The sequence below is a fragment of the Lupinus angustifolius genome, chromosome LG17 (assembly GCF_001865875.1).
Source record: "Lupinus angustifolius cultivar Tanjil chromosome LG17, LupAngTanjil_v1.0, whole genome shotgun sequence".
Lineage (NCBI taxonomy): Eukaryota > Viridiplantae > Streptophyta > Magnoliopsida > Fabales > Fabaceae > Lupinus > Lupinus angustifolius.
Genome location: NC_032025.1, coordinates 1,010,519 through 1,024,565, shown reverse-complemented (window position 1 = coordinate 1,024,565; position 14,047 = coordinate 1,010,519). Strand labels below are relative to the sequence as shown.

At 30.2% G+C, this 14,047-nt stretch overlaps 1 protein-coding gene across 1 annotated transcript; it reads left to right on the top strand.

Moving 5' to 3' along the window:
* Nucleotides 7,179-10,712, top strand: LOC109330780 (probable acyl-activating enzyme 1, peroxisomal). The gene is made up of 2 exons (XM_019565059.1): nucleotides 7,179-7,406; nucleotides 9,228-10,712. Exons 1-2 carry the CDS (start codon nucleotides 7,200-7,202, stop codon nucleotides 10,710-10,712), a joined length of 1,692 nt encoding a protein of 563 aa, XP_019420604.1. The 5' UTR covers nucleotides 7,179-7,199.

The window sequence follows — 14,047 nt, the reverse complement described above, 5'->3', positions numbered from 1 at the left end:
GATTATTGATTTATGTGCAGGGGAAAGTCTATGGTAGGATAGGTAGGATGAGCGGGGATAAGGAGAGTTAGTGTCTATGGTTGTGTTGTTTAGGAGAGCACAATGATAGTCTTGTAAGTATGTTGGAGTTTTGTGAGTCCTAGTACTCTTTCGAGGGTGATCAAGGGAAGTAGTTTCAGTAGGGATAATATGGGGGCCTTGCTGAGGGCTCTGAGGTGTGTGTAATTGGCTCTGAGGTGTGTGTAAGGTAGGGAAGATGTCATCATATAGATAGGGAATGGTGTCTTGAGTAGATGTTTGAGGGTCAGAAAAGCAAGTGGTAGGTATAGGTGAAGGGTAAGGAAAAATTTCTTCATGGAAGAGAACATCTCTGCTGACTTGGATAGCCCTGTTTGTTAGATTAAGAACAATGTAGCCTTTGGTCCCTTTTTGAAAACCAATGAAAACACATTTTGATGATCTAGGATCAAGTTTATCTCTAAGGTGTTTTTGAGTGCTAGTGTAACAAAGGCAGCCAAATACTCTTAAGTTTTGGAAATTGTATTGACTTTTGTGCAGAATATTATAAGGTGATTGATTGTCTAAAGTAGGTGTAGGTAAGGTGTTGATGGTGTGGACAGCATGTCTAATGGCATATAACCAATAGACTTTAGGAAGGTTACTTTGAATTAGAAGAGCTCTTGCCACATTCAAGATGTGTTGGTGCTTTCTTTCCACAACACCATTTTTTTGTGGTGTGTATGTGCATGAGGTTTGATGAAGAATTCCTTTATTTGCATAAAAGTCTTTTAGAATGAACTCAAGGCCATTATCTGTTCTAACAACCTTGATGACAGTAGAGTATTGGTTTTGGATGAGGGTGATGAAGTTCTTTAATGCCATAGATGCTTCTGACTTACTTTTCATTAAGGTAATCCATGTATATCTACTATGATCATCCACTATTGTTAAGAAATATTTGTGGCCATGTATAGAGGTGATGGGAAAGGGTCCCCAAATATCAGCATGAATGAGATCAGAGATGTTGTTAGAGCATGTAATGCTTAAAGGAAAAGGAAGTCTCTTTTGCTTAGCTTGATGACAAATATCACATATGTGATCTTTATTGAAAGAAATATAAGGCATTTTTGTCTTAATTGTGTCCTTACAAGATTTGGAAGGGTGAGCTAATCTATAGTGCCATATACTATTCTTAGGAACATTGACAAAGTTGCTAGCAGAGGAATTGGCAGTGTGTGTAGGCTGAGCTCCCTTCAACACATATAATCATTTTGATAGGTTAGCTATACCAATCATCTTCAAGGAATCCTTCTCCTGTATTTTGCAACAAGAATCATCAAATGACAAAATACAGGAGGATTGTGAAGTCAGTTTAGGGATAGATAACAAATTATAAGAGAATGAAGGGAGATACAAAACATCATGTATGGTTAGTCTTTTGGAAATAATTATGGTTCCTGAGATTTTGGCCAAAACTTCATGTCCATTGGGTAATTTGACCCTTAAAGGTTTGATTTTATGATAGGCAGAGTAATAAGACATGTTATAGGCAATATGATCAGTGGCACCACTATCTAATATCCATTGAGATATAGGCATACCTTCCTCATTGTGATCTCTGGGTGTAGAATATGTAGATAATGTGTTAGCCATATTCTCATCGGTAGGTGGATCCTTCTTTTGATTAGTCTGCTGTTGTAATATGCTGATCAAGCTTTGGTATTGCTCCTTGGTTAGACCATAAGAAGCATCATCCCCTTTTTGATGCTCAGACTCATTCCCAGAGGTCACAGAATTGACTTGTTGATTCTTTGTGAATTGAAAATTAGGGGGGAATCCATGAATTCTGTAACAATTCTCAACAGTGTGTCCAGGCTTCTTACAATGAGTGCAGAATTTGCTTGAATTGGATGACTTGTTCCAGGGGCTTTTATTGTATGAGTTCTGATTGCCTTTAGTGAATCCCTTGTTAGCTTGGCCTGCATCCTTGTTATATGGTGTGTTCCTCTTCCAATTGGTTCCAATGCTCATTGTTTTTGCCTCTGATTCCCTGCCATACATTTGAGTTTCTTGCTGAATCACTAGTGATAGTACTTTGTTCATGTTTGGAAGGGGCTCCATCAACATGATTTGTGATCTTACATTGGAGTATGAATCATTCAATCCTTTTAAGAATCGGATGACTTTGTCCTCAGTTCTGAATCTTTCACTATCACAATTGCACTTGGTAAGGGGTCTGAAAATTTCCAATTCATCCCATAGGGTCTTCATTTCAGTGTGATATTTGCTAACATTAAGATCTCCTTGCCTGCAATTGGTTATGCTGTCTTGTAGCTCTGCAATTCTGAACAGATTGCCTTGTGAGAACCTTTCTTTGAGTTCTTCCCAAATCTCATGTGCTTTGTCAATCCAAAGAATACTTTGTGAAATGGATGGGGAAACTGATCTTATAATCCAAGATGTGACCATATTGTTTGCTCTTTCCCATGCTTTGAAGGTTGGAACATCCTTTGTTGGCATTTGAATGCTCCCATCCACAAACTCGAATTTTTGTTTGGAAATAAGGCTCATTCTCATGGACCTACTCCATTGGTGATAGTTTTCACCATCCAAAAGAGGTGAAACTAGTGCAATTCCTGGGTTATCTGATGGATGCACATAGTAAGGGTCTTGTGCAACATCTATGTGTTGATTGAGAGGTGATGAATGAGACATCTTGAATGTAACAGAGCTCTTAGAAGAGCTCTGATACCATAAAAGAATGTCAAGAAGCTTTCTTGAATGTGAATTGAAGTGAATAACACTTCAAGATGAAAAAAAGAAGCAGAAAAACAGAATGATGATGAAGAAGATATAAGGAAAATGAATCTTCTATATTGATAATTTGATTGAGTTGAGTTACAAAAAGAGAAAAGTCAGCTCCTATTTATAGGAGGGAAAACTAGAGCAACTAAGTAACTGAAAATAAAAGGAATAAGCTAACAAACTCTTAGAAGAATTAAAGGCTATATGTGTTGCTTATTAGCCAAGCAACACAGAATGAAAAACAGAACACAATGACAAAGCAGAGTAACTTGCAGCCTGAGTGGATTGAATAGAAATGAATTGCCTTTGAAGCCATTAATGAAGCTTCATGTTTGATGAACACAATGAGGTATTGAATGTTGATTTAATTGAGTATGGATGTCTTTGTCATTGTCTTGGCTTGGTGCTTGTTGTTGTAATGCATCAGTGCTGGATGCATCATTGCTGGTTCTGGATGCATTATTGATGGTGTTGGATGCATCATTGCTAGAATTTAGGAGTTGCTTGTCTAATAACATTTGTATTTTTTGAAAAATCGATAATAATTAAATGTAAATAATAACATTATATAAAATTCATATATTGAGTAAGAAAGTATAATATACAACTTTATTTCCTTCCACAGCTGTACATCATCATGAAATATCTTAATTTTGCAGGATGCATGTTAGGCAGTGATTTCTCCCAACCTGAATTTTGATTCTCGAGTGTAAAGTTCAATAGTGAATGGTTTAAGATATGAAATGTAGGAGGTTATGAGTTTGAAGTCTCACTCATAACAAAACATAAAAATTGAGTTATAAGGTGATTTGATGGTTAAAATGAATGATTGAAGTGAAAGAGATTAAAAGTTCGAATTTCACATACAATAAATACCAACCTGCTAACATTTGGAGATAAAATAAAAGTATAAAGTATTAAAGTTCAACAAAAAGTGTTATCCAAAAGTTACCACTCAAAACACTACAAGTCTGACTTACAAGGGTATAAGCCATGCCACCAACATTCATCCTGAGTCAAAATCGAATTAATTATTGGATTAGTAACAATTCTTATATGAAATAAGTTTGGAATAATAAATGTGAAATTTGTCTTATTTTTAATATTTTAATTTGTTATAAGATTACAAATACGAAATTAAATTTATTCTACTTATCATACTCTTCAAAATATCATACGGGAGGGAAGAATAAAAATCTTACTACGATTTTTGAAGTAAATACATACACAGGATGTTAAATGTGTGAATAACATTGTATTTTATTGTATTGAATGTATATGTAAATAAATAATAATATGTAACATTTATGAGAGTAATTTATATCCGTTTCTCACTATTGAGTGTCCTAGTTTTCATTTTTATATAATATTTCTTACAAATTCACTTTACAATATCAAGGTCAATTGGGAGATAAGACATATCCTTGATAGGAACCTCCGTGTCACGAGTAAATATGTCAGGGTGGTTAACTAATTGGACAAGACCGTGACATCACTAGATATTCCTTATTATTCTAAGTAGTATAGATTGAGCGTGGGAGTATTATTCAATGGATTTAATATGTATACACTATCAGTATAAGTATAAGTGTTTTTTATATTGTCAGTCAATCATCTACCATTCATATATTAACTATTATTGACTCTCATATAAAAGTAGTACAAATCAACAATGAATGATGTACCAATAATGTAAAAAACTTTATGGCGTGTATAGATTTTAAACTCTTATTCAATTCAATCCAAATCTTTTATACAAAAGAGCATTGGGGTCTAGTAAATTTCATATAACATGGTTACTACTAGAAATCAAGTTAACTTTATGATAATAAATAATTATTAGTATGTTAGTATTTGTTGTGGGTGAGACTTTATCTTCAATCTTTTTACTTTAATTATCAAACTACTTTGTAACTATTTTTTATTAATGGTGAGACTCGAACCCACAACCTCATACACTCCATTTCTTAAGTTTTCGATCTTCACTATCAACCCATCTTATGACTTTCTATTTATGTTCACATTGAATGAGGAAAAAAAAAAACAACATCTGCCCACCCAGAGTGTCTCATTCATATTACCCATAATCTCAACTTCTACCTTCACACCCATTCACATAATCACATTGGTCATCATAGGGCTCAAATTAAAACCTCACTCTACCACCTCCACTTTTTTTTTTACTTTAATTGTTCCTCTTTTAATTAAAGTTTTGTTGACTTGTTAGGTGCCTTACAGTGGTTGCAAAAATTACATTGTATTTTGGGTTTTCATATTTTGTTGTTGTTGATAAATCTATTATCTATCTATTGGTTTGATATAGGAGTGTTTGACGCTGCACTGGGTAAACGAAAGTGGGCCAATCGTTTACCAGAAAAACAGGAAAAACGGGTACTGTTGGAAGAACAATGAATATACATTTATATATGGCAAAATATATTGATATAAAGACATACGTTATCTCATTCAGTCACTAAAATCATGACACATATTTTACAAAATAACTAAAAAAATTGACATATGTCATACTTTTGTTTTGTTAAGCAAAATAATTATATTAAGAAAGCACAAGGCGTGCTAACTCAATACAAAATAGCCAGAAAAAAGAAAGACACTACAAAGAAGAAACAATATAGGACCAAGAGTCCACACACTAGTTCACAAAAACCAAATTATTCCCTCCAACTACACTAGAGAACCACGTCCAATATCTTATCTGAATTAAATCCATAATATGGACATAACCAAACTCTTTCCTTCCAAAAATACAGTCATTTCATATCAGTCAAATAGACCACAAATAGGAAAACCAAAGTATCAACCAGAACCGGTTACCTTTAGAATTTTTGCACAAACTCAAGTGCACCTTAAAGAAATCAACGCAAATGTATGGCAGAACAAGAGGGCACCCTAACTAGTTGTAGAAACCTTTCCATACATTCTCCGAAAACTCACAAGAAATCCATAAATATCATATTTTTATTAGTTGGAGAATATAAGTTATCTCTTCGTATTAGGACATGATTTATTCTCTTCGTAATAATAATAAATTGATCTTAATATACGAGTTTAATATCTACGTACTACTAATATAAAATTTATATGCATTCAATATATTATGTATAATTTATTTATATATTATTTATATTTAAAAGTTAATAATAAATAAATATGAATAATAAATAATATAATGACTTATAAAAACTCTTACTCACACTATAGAACAAATTATATTAGACAATATATAAATATTAAATTCTATCATTAATTTATCTCATCCTTATTTTATGCTATATCTTTTTGGGTAGATATCCTCTATTTTTTCTCTTCATAGTAGAGTCCTATTCTAATATTGCGTGCTTCATAACAAAGAGTCCACGAGTATTTTTAGATATTTTTCGTCTAATATAGTTTAATTGGTATCATTAAATCTAATAACATAGATGTCACTCATTATTTTATGTTAGAGACTAAATTACAGTAGTATTATTGATTGAGTACTAAATATTCATTGTCATTAATAGTTTTTAATGTATTACATTCAAATATTCATTACTATTTTTAATATTATAATTAATTAATGATATATAATAAAAGATTTAATATTCTTCCTTTTTTTCGGGGCATTTGATCCTAATAAAAATTAATGTAAAGATTTAATCTTGAAAAACAAATTAGTTAATTTTAAAATACTTTAGTCCATATTAACATTATTCTAACACATTTGTAATATTTCAATACTAATTTAAAATTTTTATTTCATAAAGATCAAACTACTATTACACAAAAAAGTATAATAGGAGAATAAAATATTTTATTATATCAGGAGATAACTTATCTATATAAATTCATTTATTATTTGACATACGTCTTATTTTTATATTATATTTTAAAATGAAAACTTATAGAGATAATGAAATAAGACATGTAATAATAAATAAGTGAATCTAAATAAATAAATTATCTCTATTGACCAAACCACTCAACCAATGTGAGTAGGATCATGTTTCATAATTGCAAAAACGAGCACCATGGAAATACATTCCACTCAACGAAAGAAAGAAAGATGATGGAGAGTTGGTAGAAATGAACACTAAATACTTTTCGGGAAATCTCCTCTTTCGGAACCCTATCACATTCCAGATCTAATGAATTGAGACAATATTTTATAAATACATAATTTATCTTGAATATATTAACTATGTTTTTATTTTTCAATAATCACCTGATGTTAGGATATATTTTATTCTATAATATTGAGTCTATTTATTATTACCATTACCCTTGCCTTAGCCATTTGTGTATATAAACTCCAACAAGGTGCACACCGTACACACACATATCTTACAGCAACAAGCGCAATGAATAACTTTAAAACCATTCAAAACGTTAAGATGATCGAAGACCAATTTGAGTGTTCTGCAAACTATGTACCTTTGTCACCCATCACTTTCTTAGAACAAGCAGCCACTGCTTATGGTGATGATAAGATCTCCATCATCTACGGTCACCATGTCAGGTTTTCATGGCGACAAACTCATCAAAGATGTCTCAAACTCGCTTCTTCTTTGGTCAAGTTTGGGATTTCTAATGGTGATATTGTAAGTTCATTTTCCATTGTGCACACCTCGTATATTTGTATATCATAATATTGTTGGTTTTGCTATGCATATATTGCTTGAGATCAATAAATGAATATCATGAAAACACGTTCGTTAAGTTTCATTCCATGCCTAAAGCTAGCTTCTATTTACTTTTTTACATTTAGGGCTTAGGGTTTAATTGTCACGTAACATAGAAGTATATATCAGCCTCCATTTTTGCAGAAAAAAATGTTTCCTACGATTTGGATTCATGAATCAGGGCAAGTTTCATTAAAATAATGGTTTTATGAACATACGAGGATAAGGATAAAAAATAGATTTTTTAATGAAACAAAGTATTTTAATCAAAATAACAAAAGTTTCTATTCCAATAATTTTTCGTTGTATTTTTTATATGATAAACTCTTTTCATTCCAATAAAAAATTATACTTTTGTATTTTTTATTCTCAAGACTGTGATAAGAAAATTGTTATATTAATAATTGTGATTTCTAGTGTAATTTCTATTTTACATTTAAAAAAATAGGTACAACGTTTATAAAAACAATTGTGCAATTTTTTAATATTAGATTGATCAACCAATTTCTTAAGGTACTATTAAGTTAACATTCTCAATAAATATAAAATTTATTCATTTTGATCTCCTAAATAAATAACTAGAGTTTAATTAATAGAGATTTGTTATCCAAAATCTTATCTTATATATTATATGTACTAATAAAAACATGTAATCTCAATTAAAATTTTAAATATTCATTACTATTTATGATTTTATGTCATTGTCATTCCTATTTCTCTATTTGAGTTTAATAGAGATGTATATTTTGTCCTTGTGGTCCCAAAATGGAAAAAAAACTCTATCTCTTTAACATTGTCAAATGCGAAAAAGGAGGTGTTTATAAAGGAATCTAGAAGTACCATGACTTCACCCTTTTGTCCTTTTTAAATCTTAATTAATTATAATATCTTAAAAACGCGTCTTGAGCATTATAGAATATTGAACAAGGCACGTTAGGACTCAATTTTCTATAACTTGTATGTCCTTATTCTATTATTTAGGCCTCGTTGACATTATTTTCTAGATACCAAAGTTTACCCCAATAACCAATATTGTTAGAAATTTAAAATAGAATGTCAATGACCCATATTTAACTTTGCAATTTTGGCTTTTATGAAGTAAGTTTGTATTAATTGATTTATATTTGGATACTCTTTTGTTAAAAGTAGTTTTGATTGATTGAATGTTGTGAAATTGCATGAAGATAAAAATAATAAATTTGACATGAAAAAGTGTGGATGTTTAACACAAGCAATATATTATTTATGTTCATTATTTGATATGCATGTTTGTTCTATGTATCCGCACTTGATCCAAAAAAAACCGTGCCCATGATAAACTAACACCCTTAATTTTAAAAAATTAAAATAAAATACATTATAACTTTAGAACCATAAAATATATTTATGATGACTCTTAACCTTTTTTCCCTCATTCTTTTCTTTCTAAAAATCAATTCAAAAATAAATTCTAATAATTTTTTCAACCCCTCAAAGTTGAGACTTGGTTAGGTTTGAAAATGTGAAATATATTGCAAAAACTAAAAATAATTTAGGATGTAAAAAAGACTAATTGTTAGGACTTAAACACATAACAAAAATTCAATCCAAAAAACTAATTTATTAAGTGAGAGAGCCTCGTAACTTGAGTAATATATTAAGTTTGTTATTCTAATCAATATGACACTCATAGTATAGTTTTGAACCTTTCCATGTTGATGCCAAACATGCACTTCAACTTTCTCTCATTTATATTCACAGGTTGCAGCTTTTGCACCAAACATTCCAGCACTGTATGAGCTTCATTTTGGTGCTCCTATGGCAGGTGGTGTTCTTTCTGCACTCAACACCAGTTTGGATGCTACAACTTTGGTACTGTTATTGGAACAACTAGAGTCCTGCAAAATCATGTTTGTTGACTACCAGTTTATTGATTCTGCCCTAAAAGCATTAGAAATAATGTCCCAAAGAAAATGTAAGCCACCCCTCATTGTCCTAATCACAGATTATTATGACCAAAAACAATCTTTCTTAGCCAAGGACATGCTGCCAAAAAATACTTTAAACTACAATGAATTTCTTGCAATGGGAGAACCAGATTTTGAGACTTTAAGACCAAGCAATGAATTTGATCCAATATCAGTGAATTTTACATCAGGCTCAACAGGGACTCCTAAAGGGGTTGTTTATAGTCATAGAGGTGCATATCTTAATTCACTTGCAGCAATTTCTCGTTTTGACATGAAACCAATTCCAGTGTTTCTATGGACAGTTGACATGTTTCGTTGCAACGGTTGGTGTTTCACTTGGGCAATGGCTGCTCTTGGTGGCACCAATGTTTGTCTCAGAAATGTTTCAGCAAGAGATATATTTGATGCAATACACCTTCATAAGGTAACACATTTGTGTGGTGCACCTACCCTTTTGGTTATGAATGCAGATGCATCATCCTATGATCAGAAGCCTTTTCCTCATAGGGTGAAAGTCACAGTTGCTGGTGCACTACCACCATTTCAAATTATCAACAAAGTTGCAACAAAACTTGGATTTGATGTGAGCATTGGATATGGTATGACAGAAACAATGGGACCTGTAATTCTAAGACAATGGAAACCAAATTCAGATGATGAACATACAAAGTTTAATTATCATTATCATGGTGAACAAGGGCTTCCAGATTTTATGATGCAAGAGGTTGATGTGAAAGATCCAAACACTATGAAGAGTACACCTCATGATGGTAAAACCATTGGTGAAATCATGTTCAAAGGTAATACTCTAATGCTGGGGTACCACAAGAATTCACAAGCAACTGAAGAAGCATTTAGGTGTGGATGGTATAGGACTAGTGACCTTGGAGTTAGGGAACATAATGGCTCTATAACATTGAAAGATAGAGCCAAAGATATTATATATTCAAAGGGAGAAAGTATAAGCACACTAGAGATAGAGACAGTGTTGTTGAGTCATCCAATGATATTGAAAGCTGCAGTTGTAGGAAAATATGATGATGATAGGTTATTGGAGTCATCACCATATGCAGTTGTGAGATTGAAGGATGGATATAGTGCAAGTGTTGAAGATATTATCAAGTTTTGTGAAGAAAATTTGGCTACTCACATGGTTCCTAAGTATGTGGTTTTTGGAGATTTGCCTGTAAATTCAACAGGGAAGGTGCAAAAGTTTCTTATTAGAGAGAAGATAAAAAAGAACAAAAGTGAAATCCATGAACAAAAGTTTCTTTGAATGTTGTCTCATTTGGTTTTTCAATAAAAGTTCAAGAGAATGGAGTTACCTCATTCTAATGTAATGATATGCAGTACAAAATGTATTGATTCCTTACGAATAAGAAGGGGTAGGGTTTTATTTATATGCATGTACTATGTTAGTGTAAAACAGAATCTAGTGTTATTTTTCATTTCAAAAATAATTATTATCTTATATATCTATTCTAGATACTTGCTTATTATTATTATTATAAATAAAGGGAATTAATTAGTACCTAAAGGGCATAGCTTTTTCTTATATCCTATTTTAGATTTACTAAGAAATTTCCTATCTTACATCATATTCTTATTATTTCTCTAAAACTAAATTTATCATTTTCACTAATAATAAAATTAAATAATTTCTGTCTTAAAATTTTAGTCTATATTTATATAATTTGTATTTATGTCAATACTAATTTATAATAATAAATTTATTGATTTAAAAAATGTCGTTTGTAAGATAGACTTATGTAGAAGAATTAAATCATATTGAATAATTGTTAAACTTTTGAATCAAATTTGTAAAATTTAAAAAATAAATTTCGTAAAAATAAAATAGTTAGAAATATTAATCGAAACCTTTGATGATAGATTCAAAATTTTAAATGGATGACACGTTTTAATGGAATAGTTAAATCAATTTGTGTTTAAAGCTTTTAATATAATTTAATCCATTAATTCTAAATATTTAATTTCAATTTTAAAACATGAAATTAATTTTTTTTCTTCAAAATTTTAATATTAATTCCAAATTTTAATATTAATCCAAATATAAATAAATTGAAAATTTCCTTTAAATGTTATATAAAACACATTCAAATGGAAAATAAATAAGAGATATTAATAACCACTAACTTATAAGATAGATACTAATAATTTAAGAGTTAACTTTTTTATTTATATTTTTCAAATGCATATGAAATAGTAAGAAAAATAAATCACAATGTAAAAGTAAAACACAAAATATATTTGAATGATATTTTGCTTCCCCAATAACGTATCTAGGCATGAATGACTCATTTTTATAGCACTTACAATTATGATATAAGTTTTTGTGCATCTTGCATCACACGAATAAATACATTAGTTAGTAAAATAAAGGAATGAATATTAAATAGATAAAAATGTATACACTAAAAAATATAACAATTTTATACATTGTTATATTATCATTTACCACTCATTTTTAATTATCATCAATTCTTTAAAAAGAATACAAACGAATAACAAATAATTTACTGATTGTTTGTAAAATTTTACATTAACATGACCATTTTGATAAAACTAATTATAGAAGAGAAAATAAAAAAATGGGTAAATTTATTTTATTTTAAGAACGAAAATCATTTAAAATCTCATTGTTATCATTTTACCATAAAATAATAAGTTACCATCTTAAATATTCTCAGTGTTTTCATTACACTAAAAATTAAAGAGAAATTGTATTAAATTCCCTTGTCTAATAAAAACATATTAAATTTCTTCGAGTCTTGATTTACTTATATTTAGTATTACTCTTGTTTTAGAAATTACACACTATCTTTTGAGGATTTTGTCGTTATATTTAATTTTTTATTGAACAAGAAACTTATAGACGTCTTTCATCTACACTATATATAAAGCCAAAATTTAAAATAACTTCTTTCATGATGTAATTTTCATTTCTTATATTGTTCTTAACATTATTTAATTTTTACAAAAAAAACTATATAATCTTAAGCAGCTACCACCAATACATTAATTAACCACATATATCGCCTTAAATTAAACATTATCATAAACACAAAAAATATAATATAAAGTAAACCAAACACAAAAAATACATTTTAATTCAAAAAAATAAAATATATAAAAATTGAATATATAATATCACACAATATTTGCTAGCAGACACGAAGTTGTACACACTAGTGCTAAAGAATGAAAAAAGGTTGAAGTGTATTTTCGAAGTACGAGTAAAACGCTCACACCATAAACTTCGCAACTCAAACCAATTAAGGCGAGTCTAAAGAATATATTTTTTATTAAATATAGACTTTCCCAACTATCACAAAATTCCTATACCATGTATAACTTTTAGTTACACTGACCCATTCACCAAAGGCCTCTTATTTTTTTTATCGTACAAAAGATGAACGGTTGAATTGTTTGATTACTTTGTAAAAACCGAATATTTTTTATAATATTAAAAATGGGGAAAATATCCAAAAAAAGCTCGTATAAAATAATTATGAAAAGTAATACGAGTTGAATAACAAAAGAAAACTAACACTCCATTCAAAATTAAAAAAAAATCGAATGTAACCATAATTTCCAATGGTAAAAGAATTAGAACAGTTGGTACAAAGGGAGTGAATTAGAGGAATCAGAATACATTTGTTTATTACTATTGTCTCTTGTTTTTTTTGTCCCGGTGCCCTAGATCAATCGGGATTTTACAAAATAATTCATTAAATCTATATCTCTAGATATAACTGACTTAGACAAGATTAAGGAAACCAAGTTGGAATGGGTGATCCCATCCCTATTTAATGAGCGATCAAAGTGTAGATAATATATGTAAATAGTAAATGAGTCATGAGCCTATGAAACTTACCTAAATTTTTGTAATAATAAAAATAAATTAGCATGCAGAGCTGACCAATTGTACTGTCGAAGACAAGACATGGAAAAAAAAATGGAGAAGGATTTGCTGTCCCAAACTTTGTATCAAACCAATCAGAAAAAACCGAGAGATTTGATGACATTGGTTGCCTTTCCTTTTATGGGGTATCCGTACTGTCTCCTTCCTCATTAAATCCCCACCACTTATTTATATTTGAGTTGTATGAAGCATCACCATTGGATCCAAGTAGTTGCAGAGAAAGATTGGCTGGTCATAACAATCGTAGAAGAAAAACCCAAGTAGGTAGGAGTGAGCAATAGCCACACTAATATCCAAGCCAAGAGTAATTCAAACTTTTGAAAGATGCTGCAGTCAAAAAAGCCAATCATAGCGATAATCTTGTTTGAAACTTGTCAACTTCTACTACTACTACATCTGAGGACCGATTATTCATTTTTATATATGTTTCGAATTTTAATCATTTTCTGATCTTGAGCTGCTCTAACATACATTTACAAATATTTGGGCCCTTTAATTTCTTGGAAATATTTACGGTGTAAATTTAACTTTGGAATGAGACAAAAATGTTTAGTAATCACTGTAAGGATTTCGGATCCTTCAAAAGGAACCTTAAAGCCTGTTCTCTACGATTAACATTCTGAAGCAGCAGAATTTTCAAAACCACCTGGTTAATAACAAATACTAAA